This window comes from Stegostoma tigrinum, chromosome 4, assembly GCF_030684315.1.
Source record: "Stegostoma tigrinum isolate sSteTig4 chromosome 4, sSteTig4.hap1, whole genome shotgun sequence".
NCBI lineage: Eukaryota > Metazoa > Chordata > Chondrichthyes > Orectolobiformes > Stegostomatidae > Stegostoma > Stegostoma tigrinum.
Window position 1 is genome coordinate 13,687,025 of NC_081357.1, and position 21,599 is coordinate 13,708,623.

The following is a 21,599-nucleotide window of genomic DNA, read 5'->3' on the forward strand; positions in this document are numbered from 1 at the left end:
CTACATTGGGGAAACCACGCGGAGGCTTGGGGACCACATTGCAGAACACCTATGCTCAGTTCGCAATAAACAACTGCACCTCCCAGTCGTGACCCATTTCAACTCCCACTCCCATTCCTCGGATGGCATGTCCATCCTGGGCCTCCTGCAGTGCCATAATGATGCCACCTGAAGTTTGCAGGAACAGCAACTCATATTCCGCTTGGGAACCCTGCAGCCCAATGGTATCAATGTGGACTTCACATGCTTCAAAATCTCCCCTCCCCGCTGTGCATCCCAAAACCAGCCCAGCTCAACCCTGCCTCCCGAACCTGTTCTTCCTCTCACCTATCCCCTCCTTCCACCTCAAGCCGCACCTCCATTACCTACCTACTAGCCCCATCCCACCCCCTTGACCTGTCCATCCTCCCCGGACTGACCTATCCCCTGCCTACCTCCCCACTTGTACTCACCTCTACGGCCTTCGTACCAGCCCCTTTAACTTGTCTGTCTCCTCTCCACCTATCTTCTCCTCTATCCATCTTCGATCCGCCTCCCCATCTCTCCCTATTTATTTCAAAATCCTCTCCCCATCCCCCTTTTCTGATGCAGGGGCTAGGCCGGAAATGTCAGCTTTTGTGCTCTTCAGATGCTGCTTGGCCTGCTGTGTTCATCCAGCTTCACGCGTTGTTATCTCGTATTGCCCAGATCTTGTTGCATTGTGCATGGACTGCCTCAGTATCCGAGGAGTCACGAATGGTGCGGAACACTGTACAATCAATAGTGAACATCCCTCTTGTTGGGAGTCGCACGGTGGCTCAGTGATTAGCACTGCTGCCTCACAGCACTAGGTACCTGAGTTCGATTCCACCCTCTGGCAACTGTCAGTGTGGAGTTTGCACATTCTCTGCGTGTCTGTGTGGGTTTCCTCCGGGTGCCCCGGTTTCCTCCCACAGTGCAAAGATGGGCAGGCTTGGTGTATTGGCCGTGCTAAATTGCCCACAGTGTTCAGGGGTGTGTAAGTTAAGTGGGCTACAGAGGGGTGGGTCTGGTGGGGGGGGCATGGTCAGTGGGTTGGTGTGGACTTGCTGGGCCGAAGGGCCTGTTTCCACACTGCAGCAATGTTTTGATTTCTGGTTCCATCACCACCTGCCGCAGACACCCCAGTCGAACAGCTATGCCCTTCAGTGCTTGACCAGCTCAATCAGTAGTGCTGCTGCTGAGCCACTCTTGATGGTGAACATTGAAACCCCTCACCCATAAGATATTTTTCACCCTTGCTCCCCTCAGTGCTTCCTCCAAGGACCTGCTCAACAGGCAGGAGCCCCGATTCATCCGCCAATGGAGGACAGTACGTGGTAATCGGTGGGTGAACTCTTTGCCTATGTTTATCCTGAAGCCGTGAGGCTGCATGGGGTCCGAAAGCAAAGCTGAGGACTCCCAGGCTACTGCCTTGCGAACGTATGTCACTGTGATGCTACTTCTGCTGGATCTGTCCTGCCAGTGGGAAAGGATATATGAAGGGATGGTGATGGTGGTGTCTAGGATATTGTCTGTAAGGGACGATCCTTGATGAATCAGTTAGTCGATGGTTCAGAAGAACGATAAAAACCAGAAGGGAGAAATGTTCATCACCACTTTGTATTTACAACGGTGTAGATGAGTTAACACTAATACAAGGAGAATCTGTGAGTCAGTAGCTGCATCTGGTATGAATGAGGATAGGGTAGAAACAGCTGAGAAATGGGCAGGAGACAGGGACACCCCGTATAATGAATCACAGCTACCCACTGCCCTACACTGCACCAAGGCCAGAGCTCAGCCGATAGTTAAAGAGGACTCGATGAAAATTCGGGTGTTGTTCACACAACATGAAAAATTCAAAATTGTTTGAACAATGAATTTCAAATCTTTGGAAATGAAATGAATTGTGTTTTTTTTCCTCTTCTAATATGAAAACAAGTTGCATGCATTACAACCTCAGGTTGTTCTCAAAGTAAAGATAAACTATTGTTTGGCAAACATCACACCGAGCTCAGCTTTGGAAAGATGTTTTCGAGAGATATGGACAATACAAAGGTGAGAGATGAATGCTTTGGCTGTGAGGCAGAACAATACTGAATGGCATTGGAGACAGGTGAAGACACATTGCAAAATCAAAGAAAGGATGATCAAATTCAAAAGGTCAGTTTGAAATGGACAGCAGATTCCAGCAGTTTTCCCAGACAAAGTAAAATTACAACAAGAGCAATCGATGACTTGGGCCCCACCCTCTGTGTCAGAGCAGCAATGAGTTCACTCTTTCTGCTGGATGAACACAGCCGGACAAGCAGCATCTTAGGAGCAGGAAAGCTGACGTTTCGGGCCTAGATGCTTCATCAGAAATGGGGGAGGGGGAGAGGATTCTGAAATAAACACGGAGGCTGGGGATGCGGATAGAAGATAGATGGAGGGGAAGATAGTGGAGAGGAGACAGACAAGTCAAAGAGGCAGGGATGGAGCCAGTAAAGGTGAGCGTCAGTAGGGAGGTAGGGAGGAGATAGGTCAATCCAGAAAGGACAGAGAGGTCAAGGGGGCAGGATGAGGATAGTAAATAGGAAATGGGGGTGCCGGTTGAGGTAGGAAGAGGGGATAGGTGAGAGGAAGAAAAGATTAGGGAAGCAGGGTGAGCTGGGCTCATTTTGGGATGCAGTAGTGGGAGGGGAGATATTGAAGCTGGTGAAATCCACATTGATTCCATTGGGCTGCAGGGTTCCCAAGCGGAATATGAGTTGCTGTTCCTGCAACCTTCGGGTGGCATCGTTGTGGCACTGCAGGAGGCCCAGGATGGACATGTTGTCTGAGGAATGCGAGGGGGAGTTAAAATGGTTCGTGACGGGGAGGCGCAGTTGTTTACTGCAAAGCGAGCGTAGGTGTTCCGCAAAGCGGTCCCCAAGCCTCCGCTTAGTTTCCCCGATGTCGAGGTGGCCACAATGGGCACAGCGGATGCAGTATACCACATTGGCAGAGGTGCAGGTGAACATCTGCTTGATGTGGGAAGTCATCTTGGTGCCTGGGATAGGGGTGAGGGAGGAGGTGTGGGGGCAAGTGTAGCACTTCCTGCGGTTGCAGGGAAAAGTGCCGGATGTGGTGGGCTGGAGGGGAGTGTGGAGCGGACAAGGGAGTCACGCAGAGAGTGGTCCCTGCAGAAAGCACACAAGGGTGGGAATGGAAAAATGCCTTTGGTCAAATGCTCTTCCACCCTGAGGCTAAACTCTGTTCATAATCACCTTCATCAGGCAGTGTATAAAGATGTAGCTGTGTGCTCAATCTGCAGATCTACCTGAAGGTGCTGAGAGTCAGTCAGTGTGTTCAACAGTGATCTGAGAGAACGCTGAGATGCTAAGGATCCTCTTAACTGTGTTTGCGCTCTTTGGGCATCAAATTGCTGCAGAGGATTTAGAACAAAAGGCGATCAATCTCTGTGATGGGATAGACTGTCCAGAGCCAGTACAAGTCATTCAGGACAAGGTCAGTATAGTTGAGAGTTTACTTTGTTCTGTCGTGTTTGTGCCAGTGGAAATTATTTAATGAGGTTTTTAGGCCAGAACCTGCAGTGCACCAACAGTGCACATCCCAAACCCCTTAAACATGTGACTGACCTGAAATTACTCCTCGGGTCTCGTTAACACTTTCTCTGTGAGCTGCCAAGCCTGCCCGGCCTCCCACTGCCAGCTTGTGCAGTAAGAATATCAGAGCTTTCATCCCCAGCAGCGGATGAAGGGAGGGGCATGTGTGCTCAGAGAGACGGTGATGGTGGGGTCAACACAAGGATCAGGGAGCTCTCCTCGTGCTTGTGTCTTCACCCAACCTAGCCCCATTTCTCAAAAGCATCTGATCACAGGCTGAAGGTCCTGATGTTTAGATGGAAGAGGCAAAGTCTGGCATTGAGTGGAACCTTCCCACTCCCCCATCCCCACTCCTGGGCAATGGCAAAGTCAGGCCGATACAGCACGCTGTATACAGCAGGTACAGGCAGCTGTGAGATACTGCTCTCTGACCATGTTGGGGTCTCCATGGATAGGTTCGTGGGCAGAAAAAGGTGTGGAGAGCAAATTATTCCTTTGTGTGGCCATCATATTGCATTGAAAAACGCAGATTGTGCGGGAAAATTGATCGACTGGTGTCTTACCAAAGAAATTACTGGATTAAGGAAGGGACGTTTCTGACAATTCCAGTCAATGTGCATTTTGGAAAGATATCGATTACAGCAAATGCTGGCATAATATTGATACAAAAAGGGAATAGTAGACTTTCGGAACATACCAGATAGGAATTTACATATTATGAGAGATCCCACAACCAGAAAAGACATTAAAGCTGAGAAGCAAAGACAGTAAAGTGACAGGGAAGAGTGAAGGGGCAGAGAGATAAAACACACTCTTTGAATCTGTCTTCACACTGAATTAGTTTTGAAACATGAATAATGGAAAGTCAGAGATGAAAAGGTGCTTTAGAATAAAAGTAATCAATGTAAGAGAGTAAATGTGAGAAAATCTTCATGGTTAAATACTGATAAATTCCTCACACTTGGTGCCCTGCAGTGTAGGATCCTTAAGGATGTTGACTGTCGGATTACTGGATGCAACGGTGTGTGATCTTCTATATTGCCCGAATTCTCTAACAGTGCCAGCAGCTTAGAATGTGACAATTTGTAACATTGGTGTTTAAGACTGTAGCGAGAGCGAAAACAAGGAACGACAGGCAGGTTAATGTGACATCAGTCATAGAGAACAAGGGCAGCAGGGTTCGGGGCAGACAGACTGTGGCCAGCAGACTGTGGAGGAATACAGCCTGCATGTTCAGGGTGAGAAAGAACACCCCCTTATGTGATGGGTTTGTTTCAGTCAGGGAGATAACATTCTGTGCAGGCTCTATTGAGCAATCTGAAGGGTTTGTTGCCTGCCCCTGTTTCCAGCTAAAGGGCTGGAGAAGTTAGTGCAGAGGGAATAGAATCTAATGGAGCCATGTTGGAACAAATGACATGGGCAAATCCAAGATAATGGGAACTGCAGATGCTGGAGAATTCCAAGATAATAAAATGTGAGGCTGGATGAACACAGCAGGCCAAGCAGCATCTCAGGAGCACAAAAGCTGACGTTTCGGGCCTAGACCCTTCATCAGAGAGGGCAAATCCAAGAACAAGATTGTTCAGGGAACCTGGGCAGCTGGGATTTAAAGACGTAATAGGCAAAGAGTAAAGTTAAACAGGAGTTGGCCGGCTATAATCTGGAGGAGTTTGACATGGATCAGTGGTGGGACCTCAGCTATTTACCATCTGTGTGAGAGGACTTATGTTTGTTGATGATATGAAGCCAGCTGGGGATCTAAGCTGCGAAGAGGACCATAAGGATCTGCCAAGATCTCTGGAAAGGTTGTGAATGGGCAACACTTGGGCAGATGGAGTATAAAGTGGGAATATCGTAAAGTTATTTACTTTCATGAAAGAATGTAATCAGAATTGTTTTCATCGGTACAAAAATAGTTTGCCGTGTTGCTGTTCTGGGATATTTGGCTGTCCCAGGACATTAAGCTCAGCAAGTCAGTTTTAAGGCACAATAGATAGTCAGGACAGGGGAGATGATGGCTTCATGATCAATAATCCAGACACACAAGCTGATGCTTTGGAGAAATAAACATTGAAAATGCTGGAGAAACTCACCGGACCTGACAGCACTTGTGCAGAGAGAAACAAACTTGGTGATTTTAGTCTGACATGACTTTATTTCTCCTGCACTCAAAACATTGACTCGTTTTCTGCAGACGCTGCCAGACCTGCTGAGTTTGTCTGGCACTTTGGCTTTTTATGTTAGATTTCTAGCGCCTGCGGTATTTTACTTTGATGTCATGATTTTGGGGACATGTGTTCAAATCCCACAATGGTCGCTGGAATCGGGTTGGAAAATCTCAGCTATGGTGACCACGGAAGTATGAACAATTAATGCAATATTCTATAGAACAGGAAATCTGCTATGTTTAGCTGAGCTGGCCACAGTAATGTGCACGATTCCCAAGTGTTCTCCAAAGTGGCCTGGCACATCACTCAGATCAAAGGATTACGGATAAGCAACAACTGAAGGGCTCGCCAATGTCACCGACATCGTCTGAAAAAATATGTTTTTAAACAAGGAATAATGAATAGAAGCCTTTATTGAAAGAGCTGAGGAGCAAGAAGGGGAAGGTCTTGCTACATTGCTACAGGTTGCTTTGACGAGACTACAGTCCTGTATGCGGTTTTGCTCTGCTTTTTGAGCAAAGAATGTACTTGCCTTGAATATTCACTGCAGAAATTCTTGAGTTTTGAGGGACATTAAATGGTGATGTTGGTCCACGCAACTACCATGAGACATTGATGGAGAAGAGAGTGAGTGTTGATGAAGGTGAACAGGCACAAGAATCAGAGAGGGCGGGAACTGCAGATGCTGGAGAACCCAAGATAACAAAGTGTGGGGTTGGTTGAACACAGCAGGCCAAGCAGCATCTCAGGAGCACAAAAGCTGACATTTCGGGCCTAGACCCTTCATCAGAAAAGGGGGATGGGGAGAAGAAAGGCACAAGGATCAAATGGTTTGCATTTTCCGAGATAGTGTCAAACTTCGTGAGTGTTGTTGGAGCGGGAAAGTCAAAATCGTCACTCACACTCCTGCGTTGTGCCTTGCAGATGGTAGACCAGCATGGGGAAGGAAGGAGACCTGTTATTCACTGTAGAATTCCTCACCTCTGAATTTCTCTTGTCCCTAGAGCATTGATTTGGCTCGTCCAGATCAACAGTAAAACCCAGAACTCTGGTGGATTCAGCAACAGCAATACCAATGAATGTCGAGGAGAAATGTTTAGTTTTTTATCTGTTTCTCAAACACTACTTGTCATTCTGTTTTGCAAACAAATCTGTTAGAGTAACAGTTACTGTGCTAAAGGTCAATGCAAGTTTCTGTATAATCCACAGTTTAGGATTTCCCATTTAGTTTAAAGAACGGAGAATGCAATCACAGTGTTCAGTTTTCCTGTGCTTGGCAATACTTGTCCTTGTCATTTGTTATGCCCGAGGAAGTCAGCCTTGCTTTTGGGATAATGGGAACTGCAGATGTTGGAGAATTCCAAGATGATAAAATGTGAAGCTGGATGAACACAGCAGGCCAAGCAGCATCTCAGGAGCACAAAAGCTCAATGTGAAGCTGGATGAACACAGCAGGCCAAGCAGCATCTCAGGAGCACAAAAGTTCAATGTGAGGCTGGATGAACACAGCAGGCCAAGCAGCATCTCAGGAGCACAAAAGCTGTTGGGAATTCACTTTTGGCCAGACGAATTGTCAAGTCATCAAACTGCAATTGCTTAAAGACATCCTCAAATTGCCGTATAGGTTCTTCCTATGTGTTGCTGTATTCTCTAAATAAACTGCACAGTTAGGTACTTCAGCTGTGACTTGATTTCTCAGTATTTCGAAAGTGGCTGGGACATTTTTTTCAACCCAAATGGCATAATTCAACATTGATATCACTCGTTGGTTGTTACAAAGGGAGCTATCTCAGTAGCCTTTGGTGTTAATGGCTAATTCCTTGTTCAGGAACCAGTCAAATGCTTCTTACTGTGCTGAACCCTCCTGAGTCTATTACAACAGATGCTGAGTAAAAACTCTGTCAAAAGACAGTGGCTCAGTGGTGAGCGCTGCTGCCTCACAGGGCCAGGGAGCCAGGTTCAATCCCACCCTCAGGTGACTGTCTGTGTGGAGTTTGCACATTCTTCCCGTGTCAGTGTCGGATTCCTCCGGGTGCTCCGGTTTCCTCCCACAGTCCAAAGATGTGCCGGTTCGGTGGGTTGGAAGAATAGGTTGGGGAGGCAGGGACGAGCTGGGCTCGTTTGGTGATGCAGTAGGGGGAGGGGAGATTTTGAAGCTTGTGAAATCCACATTGATACCATTGGGCTGCAGGGTTCCCAAGCGGAATATGAGTTGCTGTTCCTGCAACCTTCGGGCGGCATCATTGCGGCACTGCAGGAGGCCCAGGATGGGTATGTCGTCTAAAGAGTGGGAGGGGGATTTGAAATGGTTTGTGACGGGGAGGTGCAGTTCTTTGTCATGAGCTAAGTGCAGATATTCCACAAAGCAGTCCCCAAGCCTCTGCTCAGTTTCCCTGCTTTCGAAGAGGTCACAGTATACCATATCACATCTGTGTGATAGAATTATAGAATCCCTGCAGTGTGGAAACAGGCACTTCAGCCCAACAAGTCCACACCGAACCCCACAGCATCCTGCCCAGACCCACCCCCCCTATAACCCACCTAATCCATACATCCCTCTGGCCAATTTCCCTAACCTGGGCATCTTTGAACTGCGGGAGGAACCCAGAGGAAACCCATGCAGACACAGGAAGACTTTGCAAACTCCACACAGACAGTAGCCCAAGGCTGGAATCGAACCCAGGTCCCTGGAGCTGTGAGGCAGCAACATAAACCACTGAGCCACGGTGCTGCCCGATATGGAAGGTCTTCTTGGGCCCTGGAATGGGGGTGGGGGGGGGGGGGGTGGGGTAGGTGGAGTGGCAGGTGTCACACCTCCTGCAGTTGCAGGGAAAGGTGCTGGGGTGGTGGGGCTAGCGGGGAGTGTGGAGCAGACAAGGGAGTTATGGAGAGAGTGGTCCCTCCAGAGAGCAGATGTGGGTGGGGAGGGAAAAACTTACAGTGTTTCCTTTCTCTGAGGGAGTATCTTTTCCCCATTTTAGTTCACTGTCCAAAAAACTAGGACAGTTCTCTCAACAGGTGTTTTTTGGTGACAGTTGAGTTTTCTCACATGACAACAAAATTTCTCTCCTTACTTTAGAATTATAAAGAGATGCAATATAAACACGTCCAATGGATTGGAACAAAGGTTGATGGAATGGGTCTGCAGGAAGCAGAGGAGATCGGATTGAAAACGCTTCTCAGTTATGCAGCTTTTCACAATGCTGAAGGTACATTATGTATTTCTTTACATTACAACGGAATGTAAAACGATCCTTTATTCACTAACTTGCTTGAAACCTTCGACACGGACTGGCACATTGCCCAGGCAATTTGCTAATGTGAACCCCAGAGGGTTGCTTGATCACATTGTCAATTCAGATCCAATTTTGATAAACGCAAGTTCTACAGCCCAACAACCTGGGAAGTGGGAGGATTACTTCAAACCCAGTGAGGAGAATCTTCTGGAGGGGTCGGGGGCTGGGGGCGGGGGTGGGGTATCTGACTGACGTGGGCCATCGGGTGAGATGTCGAGAATTCACAACATAAAAGTCAGAGAGGGTTCATCGTGACTCCAGCTCAGCGCTGGCTGCAAACAGCCTCCGTCGTAGTCAGAGCCAAAGAGCATCTCAGAGCAAGACCCACAGGCACGGTGAAACCGATGGGCTGAATGGCCTGCTTCCACACTGCAGAGATTCTACTATTCTATGGCGGCTCAGTGGTTAGCACTGCTGTCTCATAGTGCAAGGGACCCGGGTTTGATTCCACCCACAGTCGACTGTCCGTGCGGACCGTGCCTGTGTGGGTCTGCTCAGGTATCCGGCCACAGTCATGAAGATGTGCAGGTTGGGGTGGATTGGCCGTGCTAAATTGCCCGTATCCAGGGATGTGGAGGCTAGGTGGGTTAGCCGCAGGAAATGCAGGGTTACGAGGACAGGGTAGCGGGTGGGTCTGGATGGGATGTTCCTCGGAGGGTCAATCTGTACTCAATGGGCTGAATGGCCTGCTTTCACACTGGATAGAGTCTTTAATTTGAGAGTGATTTTCAAATCCATAGAGGATGAAGGAGGAGAAACATTTTCCAGTGGCAGGGTGTTATTAATCAGAGGATGTGAATTTAAATGATTGGCTAAAAAGACCAGAGGGAACATTTGTTAAAACAATTTACTGTTGATAAGGGGGCCGGTTAGCTCAGCTAGTTGATGCTGAGACAACGATGCCCTCATCCTGTGAATGAATAGAATAAAACTCAGGTGAAACTGCTGCCAGTTCTGTCTCTCTCTCTCTCTCTCTCTCACACACACATGAGAGAGCAAAGCGAGCTACGGTTTGGTCAGACTGCGGCACTGTGATCTGGAAAGTACTGTCTGAAATGGTGATAGAAGCAAATTCAGTCCCAACATTCGAAAGATAAAAGTTCCCACGAGGAGGGAAAACCTGCGGGTAGGGGTGAAAGGAGCAGGTCAGTGTAATGACCAAAGTGCCAATGCAGGGGCAGCACACAGGCTACAGCGGGTCAAGAGGGCAGCTGACCACCACCTTCTCAAGAGCAACTAGGGAGAGGGCAATAAATGCTGACCCAGTCAATGACTCCCGTGCCCTACCAGTGTGCAATCAAATAAAAAGCCTCCTCTAACGCTGTGTCACCCTGTGAGGATGTTGTGCAGTCAGGTCCATCAGTGTTTACCCCATTTCAGCAAAGTCACCCTGTCCCCATCACCTTCAACCTCTGACTCACTGTAACTAATGCATTCAACAATATCCGAGTAAAATGTTTTTTATTTACAGAAACAATTGTTCCTGTCACTGCCCCTTGGGGAATTAGCGGATACATCGAAAATGGAATAATTTTACAGAACCATGATGTCTTTGTGAATGTAGTTCCTCAAGTCAAGAGTTTTCCTGCACCTACAGATCCAAAGGTTAAATTTGGAAACATATCTGCTGGTTGGTACTTTGTCAGGTGAGTCTGGTTGCCGAGAGACTGTCGAACCCAGCAGAGGACCCCTCTGTTGAGGTGGTAGTGTCCAAACCTTAGGCCACACTTCACATCCCACCGACACCAGAGATATGTGAGAATGTATGGAAGCAGGCTGATGAGGGGTAAACAGAATAACTCAGCAGCTCTGCTCGCGTCTGTGGAGAGAGTAAGCTCACACTTAGAGTCTGGTATGACCCTTCAGTTAATAAGTGAAGTCGGATTAAGGGAGGAAAGCAAGGAATCTCAAAACAGAGAGAATGTGCATCCATAGTAAATTGGGAATGAGGCTGGGGAGTTACAAATGCAGGTTATAATGTGGAATTGTGATGTTGTAGCAGTGATAGAGATCAGGCTCAAGGCAGAGCAAGGCTGGGTGTTAAATAAGTTGTTCAGGAATAGGAAGGAAAGGAGAAGAGGTAGCGGTGTGGCGTCTGTACTGGAAGGGCGTGGCGAGGGGAGCGGCAAGTTCACGAGCACAAGTCTTCAGTACCACTGCTTGGGTGTTGTCAGGGAGCATAGCCTTTGCAGTATCCAGTGCCCCCGACCAATTCTTGATATCAAGAGGGTGGAATCACATTGGCTGAAGATGAGCATCTGTCATGCTGGGGAGATCTGGAGCAGGCCCAGATGGATCATCCACTCAGCTCTTCAGGCCTATGATCGCTGCGCATGCTTCAGCCTTATATTGTGCGTTCATGCGGTGGTCTCTTCCATCACTGATATCAGTGTAGCCTCCTCCGCCAGTGAGTTGTTGAATTGTCCACCACCATTCACGACTGGATGGGGCAGGGCTACAGAGCTGAGATCTGAACTTTCAGCTGAGGGATCCCTTAGCTCTGCCTTTCACTTGCTGCCTATCTGTTTACCATGCAAATAGCCCTGATCTGTAGCTTCGCCATGTGGACACCTCATCTTCAAGTGTGCCTGTTGCAGCTCCTGGCATGTCCTCCTACACACTCTCCATTGAGCCAGGGTTGGCCCCTGACTCAATAGTAATGGTAGAGTGAGGATAAAAACATAAAGTGCTGGAAAATCTCAGCAGGTCCAGCAGCATCTGTGGAGAGGAATCAACGTTAACATCTTGGGGTGTGTTCGAAGGAAGGGGCATTCAACTCGAAACGTGAACTCTGATCTCTCTCCACAGAGGCTACCAGGCCTGCTGAGCTGTTCTAGCAATTTCTGATTTTGTTTCTGATTTGCAGCATCCACAGTCCTTTTGCTTGTTTAGCATCACATCCACAAGCAACCACTCTCTCCGCCATTGACACTCAGTAGCAGCAGTGTTTAGTATCTGCAAGATACACTGCAGGAATTCACCGAGAATCCTTAGACAGCAAATAAGAACAAAGAGCTTTAATGCTGGAAACATGTTCCAGAAACAGGAAGTGCTGGAGAAACTCAGCAGGACTGACAGCATCTGTGAAGAAATAATCTGTGATGAGGGGTAACTGGACTTCAAATGTTAACTTTGTTCTTCTCTCCATAGATGCTGCCATACCTGCTGAGTTTCTCCAGCACTTCCTGTTTATGCTCCTTAGCACCTTCCAAACCCATGACCCCTCTCACCTGGAAGGACAAGGGCAGCAGATACATGGGGTCACCAACACCTGCAAGTTCACTCCCAAGCCACTCACCATCCTGAATTAGAAATGTGGCACTGTTCTTTCAGATTTTCGTGATCACTTTTCTGGAACACCCTTCCGAGCGGGATTGTGTGGTCCTACACCAAATAGACAGATGTAGTCTAGGAGGGCAGCGAATTGAAACCTTCACAAGGGGCAATTAGGGATGAGTACTAAATATTCCTGTCGCTGATGATACACAAGGCCCATGAATAAAGATTTTTCAAAATCTTCCTTCAAAAGCTGTTCCCTCTCTTTGATAGACCATTAGTCAGTGGGAACAGCTCTTCCTTGTGCTTTCTATCTATCAGATAAATAGAAAGCAGGACGTAACACCAGCGCTTCGTCGGAGGCTCACTGATGATGTTACCTAGAATGGTGACGAAACGTCTGAAAACTAACCTTCTAGCTCAGCGAGCAAACTCACATCCAGCTTTTCCTTATCTACTTTAACCAACTCATGTCATAATCTGGTCCAGCTCCAACCAACGTCCACGGATAAACTTGCCCAGCTTCTCCAACCTGAACCTGTTGCTAAAATCTCCCGTCCCTTGAGCCATTCCAGTAAGACGCCTGTGCACCCTTACAAGGACCCACACATCTTTCCTAAAGTGGGGGTGATCATCACCTCACACAGTTCTCAAGCTGTGACCGAAACAGTGGCTAACAAAGGCTCAGCATGGCTTCCCTCCATTTGTACTCAATATCTCTAGTTGTGAAGCTCAATGTTCCCCAAGCTTTCTCAATGTGTGCTGCTTCCTTCAATGATCAGTGCTCCTCAGATCCCCCTGTTCCCGCACACTCTTCAGAACTGTGCCGCTCAGTCTGGAATGATACCCAACATCCCTTCCCCTCTCACCTCACTCTGTCCGAAATCCCACCTGCCATGTACCTGCCCGTTCTTCTCGGTTATCGATTACATTATCAGCGCTGGGACTGAGCTGGTGGGGGGTCCTCACTGTCCTGAATAATCTCTTCATAGTGTCCAGTTAATCTATTCTGAACCAGGCAGGTTTTGTCATGAGGAATGTGAATTAAATGTTTGTGTTCACAATCCTGTTGCAGGGCAGTGGATGGGAAACTGGAGGATAAACAATATGAAGGACATGTGCTTGAATTCCTGAAGGACTTGGAAGAGGACAACCAACCCTTTGAGCCAAGATTTTTTGCTCTTAATTTCTACAGCAGAAGTGGGCTAATGGAAATAGCTTTTGCTAAAACTTCCAAATGATTTCTTTTCTGTGACGTTCTGTTACCTTTACAGACGTATAAAAGTAAAATGTGCTCAGCTCTGTCTTAAACTACTTTAATCATGTGTGAAGTACATAATGGCTTTAACCTGGAGGAGGGTGCATTATTGTGGTCTCCTTATCCAAGAACGGAATAGCTTACTGTTGGGATTTGGCCTCTGTGTGGAAAGTTCTTGGCAGGGAATAACCTTTTGGTGAGAGGGAAACATTAAACACAAACCAAAAAGGAAGATTGTCTTCCCTGGACTGACCTATCCCCTCCATCCCTCCCCACCTATACTCTCCTCTCCACCTATCTTCTTTTCTCTCCATCTTCGGTCCACGTCCCCCTCTCTCCCTATTTATTCCAGAACCCTCTCCCCATCCCGCTCTCTGATGAAGGGCCAAGGCCCGAAACGTCAGCTTTTGTGGCCCTGAGATGCTGCTTGGCCTGCTGTGTTCATCCAGCTTCACACTTTGTTATGTTTAAGGTGGAATCAGGGCAGCTGGGTTTGCTTTTCCATCTATTCCTGAACACCTGACATTCTTTGAACTGTATCTGTTTTCTCAGAAAGCACTTTGATGTTTTCGCTTCAGTCAGTTTAACTTGATCATGCACACAAAACTCCCTTGCAGCTTCAACACTTCAACTTTAATTTCCCAGTCTACTTCAACTCTTGTCACCACAGCTATTTTCTGAAAGCCTCTCTACAGCTAATGCTTAGCACACTGTTCTAGGAACCTCGTGAAACAGATTCCTTTCTTGCACATTTTCCGAAGGCAGTTTCCTTGAGCCAGACCAGAGGACCTCAACACAGATCTAATACACACAATCTGAATTTCTCATGGAAAATCCACAGCACATCTCTGCATCCCTTATAGAAAATCTCTAAATCCATGACAATGAACCATCAACTGATAATGCTCCTGCCCAAGTGCTCCTATTAACTCCTACCTTTCTCTCTCAGCAGGAGCTCCTCACACCCACAATATAGGCTGACCGACTGTGTGATTGAAGAAATGATCTATTTCAGTATCATTCCTGTTAACAGGCGGTTTATTCACAGGTTTCCCATGTGGAGGGAAGAAGCCATTGTCTTCGAGCCAGTGTTTGTCTGTGTTTTTCTAATTGCTGGGAATATCTCTCGCTGTGAAATAAAGAGGGTGATGAATCACTACACCCTGTCTCCTGTTCAATTTTGACTCTGAGGGAAATCCAGGTCACTCATCCCGTCCCAGCTTTAATATGAGATACAGCCTTCCACATTTCAGTGAAATCACTCCGTGGAAATACTGATGATTAACAGTAATGGTCTTCCATTTCAGACAATAATCCTGCATAAATGGAGGGTATTTGGCCCACTGTCTACCTGACCCACGGGGAAAACTGGCCTTGGGAGGTATAAAGTCAAGAAGTTGCAGATGTGGCTGAAAGATTGATGTGTGGACAATGGCTTTCAGTTTCATAACAGTCCAGGCGCACTCTCACTAATAACTTGTACAGGTGCAGCACTTCTTCACAACTTTTATATTACATTTCTTCAGTAATAAATGCCAAAAATCCCATTTGCTGTAGCTGCACACTAGTTTCTGTAAATGATGCATAAGGATGCCCAGACCCCTTTGGCACCAAAGCACTCTGAAGGTTTCTCTCCATTTGACAATGTCACCTTTCTATTCCTCTGTTCAAAATGAGGAATTCTACACCTATCCAGGTTAAACTCCCAAATTTCAATCATTCATTTGTAAATTTCTAATTTCTTCATTGCAACTTACTTTCCCACCTATCGTAGCTTCACCTGCAAGTTCATGATCCTATTGAATGGGAGAGCAGGCTCGAGGGGCTGAACAGCCCACTCCTGTTCCTATTTCTCATGGTCTTGTTATAAAAGTGCAGAGTTATACCTGGGGTCCTCAGGCAAGGGGCGATGATGATGGGGCAGCATTGTTGGTACGTGATAGAATAACTGGGGTAGATAGAAATGATCTGGAACTGGAAGGTGAAGAATGCAAACAGGTGGATGTAATAAATAGAACTGGTGGGAAGACACTGGTAACAGTAGTATCACAGTATCGCTACAGTGTGGAAGCAGGCCATTTGGCCCATTGAGTTCACACTGACCCTCCAGGGGGGCAATCCACCCAGATCCACTCCCCACCCTATCCGTGTAATCCTCTATTTATCATGGCTATTCCACCTCACCTGCACACCCTGGGCACAATGGGACAATTTAGCATGGCCAATCCACCGAACCTGTACATCGTTGGACTGTGGGAGGAACCCAGAGCATCCTGAGGAAACCCACACAGACATGCGGAGAATGTGCAAACTCCAGACAGAGAGTCCACCAAAGGTGAAATTGAACATGGTTCCCTGTCGCTGTTACCCAGTGAGCGACATACTGCCCCTCGTAGTCTACGTATCTCCAATAAGTGACAATCAAACCATCGTCCTTTGAAATTCAATGTTGTCCCATTACCGAATCCCCCACTATCAACATCCGAGGGGATACCATTGACTAGAACCTAAACTGGACTCGTCATATTCAGACGATGTCTACAAAAGCAAGTCAGAAGCTTGGAACTCTGCAGCACATAACTCACCTCCTGACTTCCCAAAGCCTGTTGAAGGCACAAGTCAGTCAGAAGTGTCATGGAATACTCCCCAAGACGTGCTCTGGAAACTCACCAAATCTTCTCAGAGTGAATCTTTCAAACCCTCCACCACTTCCACCTAGACAGACAAGGACAGCAGATACAGGGGATTACCACCAACTGCAAGTTCCCCTCTGAGCCTCTCACCAGCCTGACTTTGTTTCAGTTAAATGGATTTAGTCCAGGTCTGAAGCTTCACCTTCAATCCACATGAAACACACTTCACCTGGATACTGTAAAAGTTGGCCTCCTGGTTTGGCTGATAAAAAATCATCAACTTGTCACTGTAGCAAGCCTTACGAAAAGGACAAATGTGACCCGTAATGGGAAACGGCTGACACGGCACGTGATCCAGTGGGCAACCCATCTTCGAACGCTTGACTCAAAGTCCATGGTTCTTTTGCGATGGATGGTCTGTGCGTTTGTCACTGAGAAGAAGCAGTAAAACTCAATTTTTATGTTTTCGTACAGTGTCCAAATTGTTCAAACGTGTCCCCTCTGGCCATGAGGGCTGATTAATTGTTGTCGTGAATGATCTGTCTTTCTTTGAGCAATTTAATGCTGTGCTTTCAGAAGATATCATTTCTGTGTGAAACAGGATAAACTGTTTCTCATATCCAATGCCTCAGAACCACTCAACTGTCTTGGCTGTCCTCATTCGAGTCCTGTTGTTGTGAACTGCTTCCAATGGAACCAGTTCAGGTTTCTTTCAATAGTTTGGAGTTTTGCTTCATTTGGTCATTCTCCTCACCACCATCCTTCAGAATCGCCCCGGTCCATCCAATTTATGTTACAAACAATTCAAGAAGGTAGTTCACCTTCTCATGGCAACAAGGAATGAGCAATCAATGCTCTCGCAGCCAGCAACACCCACATCCCAGGAGTGAATTAAAAATAGCTCCGTATGTAACTAACTACATGATGCTCACTGTTTCTGTCAGGCAATCTCTGTCCCTGTCAATTTCACTTTAACACAGCACCTCCCAATGGCTCAATCTGCTCTCCCAGTCTTTCCAGTACGATGGCACCCTCTGGTGTTTGTACTGCTTCAGCTCAAAATCAATTCCAATTTCAAGAACCAGACATTCACCACAGCTTGTATCTCAAGACCTCACCCTTATTCACTTTGAACCCTCTCTGTGACTCTCTTCCCTCCCCATACTGGAGATATCTGGTGTTGTAAAGAACAGGTTGTCTCCAAGTCCCTGCAAACTCCTTGCCCAGTGGACACCATGTTAATGTACCCAGGCTCCTGAGCGTGTATCAGGAAAGGACGACACAGCACGAGGACACAGTCAGCCAACCAGGCCCCAAATTTATTGGAAGACAACAACGTGAAGAGTTAAACTTGACAATTTTACCAACTCCATTTCTATCGATCTGATTCTTTAGAAACTGAAATACTTCCCGGGTACTTGTACCATTTGCTGGTCTGTCAAATTGTTCTGTCTGTCCCACTCTGCGCGGATTGATTCTCTCTCTGGTTGGAGGGCGAGTTGCCCTGGTTACTGCCTTATCCTGATGTGCCTCCAGGTCAGATGGAGAATGGGGTCTCATCCTGACCTGCCCGGCTGCGTTTGGATACCCTCCTGGCTACCTTCTGGAACTTTCCAAGGACTTGCCCAATCAGAGGTATGGAATTAATTGGTTTTATCATCTTGAAATGCTGCTAATGGCTCTCAGTTTGCTCAGAGTGAACCGCTTGATGTGTCTGCACGTTTGCCTGGAAGTCTGGTTTCATCCCAGAATATAGACCCGGTCTTTTGTCTTTCTGAGGTGTGTCTACCCCTTGTATCAGTTGTTGTTTCTCAGGAAGGGCTGAATTACCTGTTCATACTTCCTCATGAGTTCTGGTGACTCTCTAGTTTTTAATTGTCTGTGCGTAAATCTTAAAGAACTGGGGTGGAGTTGTCTCTTGTGTATCTGTATTGGCTCAGGCATTCCCAACATAATTTGCTTTTTGAACAGTTTTTATGCCCTGTTTATTTCAATTGCTGGGCCTGTATTTCATCCCCCCCAGCCCCCTTCTTAATGGGTTTGATTTCACTTGAGCAATCAGAGGCTGCCAAATCCTTCCTCATGAATGAAAAGAGTATTGGAGATAACATTCACTGTGAAGTTTGTGACTTGCTGTGCAAGCTGGTTTGTTTTCATTCAGATATTTCACCACCACAGAACACAGAACAGTACAGCACAGTACAGGCCCTTCGGCCCGCGATGTTATGCCGGACTTGTACCCTAAATCTAAGGGCGATTGAACCTCCACCCCGACCTTATAATATCATCCATATCCCTGTCTACTAGCCACTTAAATGCCCCGAATGAGGCCGACTCCACCATCCTCTCCGGCAATGCATTCCACGTGCCAACCACTCTCTGAGTAAAGAACCTACATCTGCCGTCTCCCCTACATCTACCTCCACTCACTGTAAAACTATGCCCCCTCAAAATAGGTACCTACACCCAAAGGGAAAATCTCTGGCTGTCTACTCTGATCATATTTTACACCTCTATCTAATCACTGCTCATCCTTCGTCGTTTTCAAGAAAAAAGCCCAAGCTCTCTCAACCTTTCCTCGTAAGATCTTCCCTCCTTACCAGGCAACATCCTGGTTAATCTCCCCTGCATGTTTTCCAATGCTCCCACATCTTTCCTGTAATGAGGTGACCAGAACTTCACACAATACTCCACACCTGGCCAAGCCAGGCTTTTGTATAGCTGGAGTGTCACTTCATGGCTCTTCAACTCAATCACTCTATTCATGAAAGTTAACACTGTGAGGGGGCATAGCTGCAAATTGTGGGGTGATAGGCTTAAAACAGGTGTCAGAGGCAGGTTCTTTACTCAGAGAGTGGTAAGGGCGTGGAATGCTCTGCCTGCCAATGTGGTTATCTCAACCACATTATGGGCATTTAAACAGTCCTTGGATAAGTATATGGATGACAATGGGATCATGTAGGGGGATGGGCTTAGATTTGTTCAGAGTTCGGCTCAACATTGAGCGCTGAAGGGCCAATATTCTATGTTCTATGTTCTATATTCTTTGTTCTATGTTCGATGTTCATCCACCACCATGTCCCCATTATTGGAGAAAACCCATCAACCATCAGTGATCTCCATGCACAGATAACACAATGTGGGACTCCCACTGGGTTTCCTGTACATCATGAGCTGATCGTTATCTGCGGATATCACCGAGTGCACAAGGTGGACCCAGAGGCCCCCATCTAAGCGCACCGTGGTGTCTGGTGGGTCGTTCCATAGGTATCTGGGGTATATTGCTTTCAATAGTATCTGCTAAGTTCCCCATCGGTCATCTTCTCACGAGAACAGGCTCTCATAAACTGTGGCTGGAATGATGAGCTTTCTCCTGCAGCTTTCTGTCCTGTCCTTAGTTTCAAAGCTCTCGCCTTGCAATTCTGTCAGCCATGAACGACAGGTCATAGGTTTCGGATGTGAGGGGAAAGATATAAAGTGGGCCTAAGTGGGCAGAGTGTGATGTGTGCATGGAAAGGGTCGTGGAGGCTGGTGAAGGAAACTGCCATCCTGACCTGGTCTGGCCGACATGTGACTCCAGCCCACATCAATGTGGTTAGCTCTAAAGTGCAATTCGGGATGGGCAATAAACGCTGCCTGGTCAATGACACCCCCATGCCATGAACGAATAAAGACACCTGATGAGTAATGAATAGGATGGATTTTGAGGGACTTGAGCCAAATGTTGGCCGCTAGGATTGGATAAATTCACGATCAAGTTGGCCAGGATGAGTTGGGCTGAAGGGTCTGTTTCCGTGCTGTACAGCTCTATGACAATATTTCAGGGCATCCTGCCAAGCTTGGAGTTGGGATCCCTTGGTCATTTTAGTGAGAATTTAATTTTTATTTATTCCTTTGTGGGATGTGAGTGTTGGTGCCTGTGAGGCTGCTTTTATTGGCCGTCCCTAGTTGCCCCTTGAGAAGGTGGTGGTGAGCTGCCTTCTTGAACCGCTGCAGTTCACCTACACTGCCCTTGGGGAGGGAATTCCAGGATTATGACCCAGTAACAGTGAAGGAATGGGTGAGATATTTCCAAGCCAGGACAGTGAATGGCTTTCAGGGGAATCTGGAGCTGGTGATGTTCTCATGTATCTGCTGCCCTTGGCCTTCCGGACGTGGGTAGTTGTGGGCTGAAAAGTTTTGATGCAGGATCTTCGGTGAATTTCTGCTTTGCATCTTGTTGGTAGTACTAATATCATTGGTAGAGGAAGTGGGCTGCTTTATCCTGGATGGTATCAAGCTGCGTGAGTGTTATTAGAGCTGCACCCATCCGAGCCAGTGGGAAGTATTCCACCACACTCCTGACTTGTGCCGTATAGATGGTGGGCAGGCTTTGGCGAGTCAGGAGGTGAGTTACTCATTGCAGGTTTCCTAACCTCTGACCTGCTCTTGTAACCGCTACGCTTACGTAGCAAGCCCAGTTATGTTTTTGTTGTTGGCGGAGATTACAGCGATGGTCAGGCCATTGTACGTCAAGGAGCTGTGGGTAGACAGTCTGTGACTGGTGATGGCCATAGCCTGGTATTTCTGGGGTGCGAATGTTACATGTCACATACGAGCCCAAGCCTGGATATTGTCCGGATGTTGCTGCATTTGAATCTGGACTGTAGTGATTACAACAAGGTCAACCAGGTGGATCTCAGTGCCTGGTCCAATCAGGGAATCTTGCCTGACAGATAAGAAGAGGAATGTCAGACATCCTGCTCACTCTGAGAGCTGGCGGTAACGGAGCTGGATCAGTGTCCAGGGCTCTCTCCATGTAAATTTAGGCTGACTTGGTGAAGGGATACCAGCCTCTGTGGAGTTACTTCATTGGCCCTGAGAGAAAAGCAAGCTCATGAAGAGATTTGCTCACAACAGTAATCTTTGTATTGGGGCGAAGCATTTCTGGCATCCTGCCATTTTTGGATGTTGACAGAATGCAATTTGGGGCAGCTGAAAAGCAGCAAGTAATTTTCCAGATTGCTGTGTGACCTGCAGATTTTTCAGTTATTCGGAGCTTGACTGAGCTCATTGACTGGTAGATCAGACTTTGATTGGTTGAATGGTCTGTTTTTGCTCCTAGTTTTGATGGTCTTATGAACTCTGGGCCTATAAATTCCCAACCAGTGACCCCCGTGAATAATAGTTCACTGCAGGAACTCTCGATGACGGAAGCAGTTTGTGGAAAGAAAAAATCAGATGTGACACAAGTTCCCTTCAGTAGGTGGAGAAACTGCTGATTGCACTCCATGGTGAAGAGGAGGTGGCTGGGGCCCGAAAACTGGAAATTTTGGAAATATCGTAAAGCATCAGAAGACTCAGGGATGTAGTTGGGAAAGGAGTGGACAAGGGCAGAAAAT

At 47.2% G+C, this 21,599-nt stretch overlaps 1 protein-coding gene across 1 annotated transcript; it reads left to right on the top strand.

Moving 5' to 3' along the window:
• The first annotated feature begins 3,314 nt into the window (after positions 1–3,314).
• Positions 3,315–14,699, top strand: LOC132209531 (uncharacterized). Its single transcript, XM_059645169.1, has 4 exons — positions 3,315–3,489; positions 8,835–8,964; positions 10,523–10,697; positions 13,403–14,699. Exons 1-4 carry the CDS (start codon positions 3,358–3,360, stop codon positions 13,566–13,568), a joined length of 603 nt encoding a protein of 200 aa, XP_059501152.1. The 5' UTR covers positions 3,315–3,357; the 3' UTR covers positions 13,569–14,699.
• Positions 14,700–21,599: the final 6,900 nt, after the last annotated feature.

Bases quoted from the DNA above. Each gene is read 5' to 3' on its own strand.
- LOC132209531 (XM_059645169.1), top strand. From the start codon at position 3,358: ATGCTAAGGATCCTCTTAACTGTGTTTGCGCTCTTTGGGCATCAAATT. The intron at 8,965-10,522 runs GTACATTATGTA...TTTTATTTACAG, and splicing joins AGCTTTTCACAATGCTGAAG to AAACAATTGTTCCTGTCACT. The intron at 10,698-13,402 runs GTGAGTCTGGTT...ATCCTGTTGCAG, and splicing joins GCTGGTTGGTACTTTGTCAG to GGCAGTGGATGGGAAACTGG.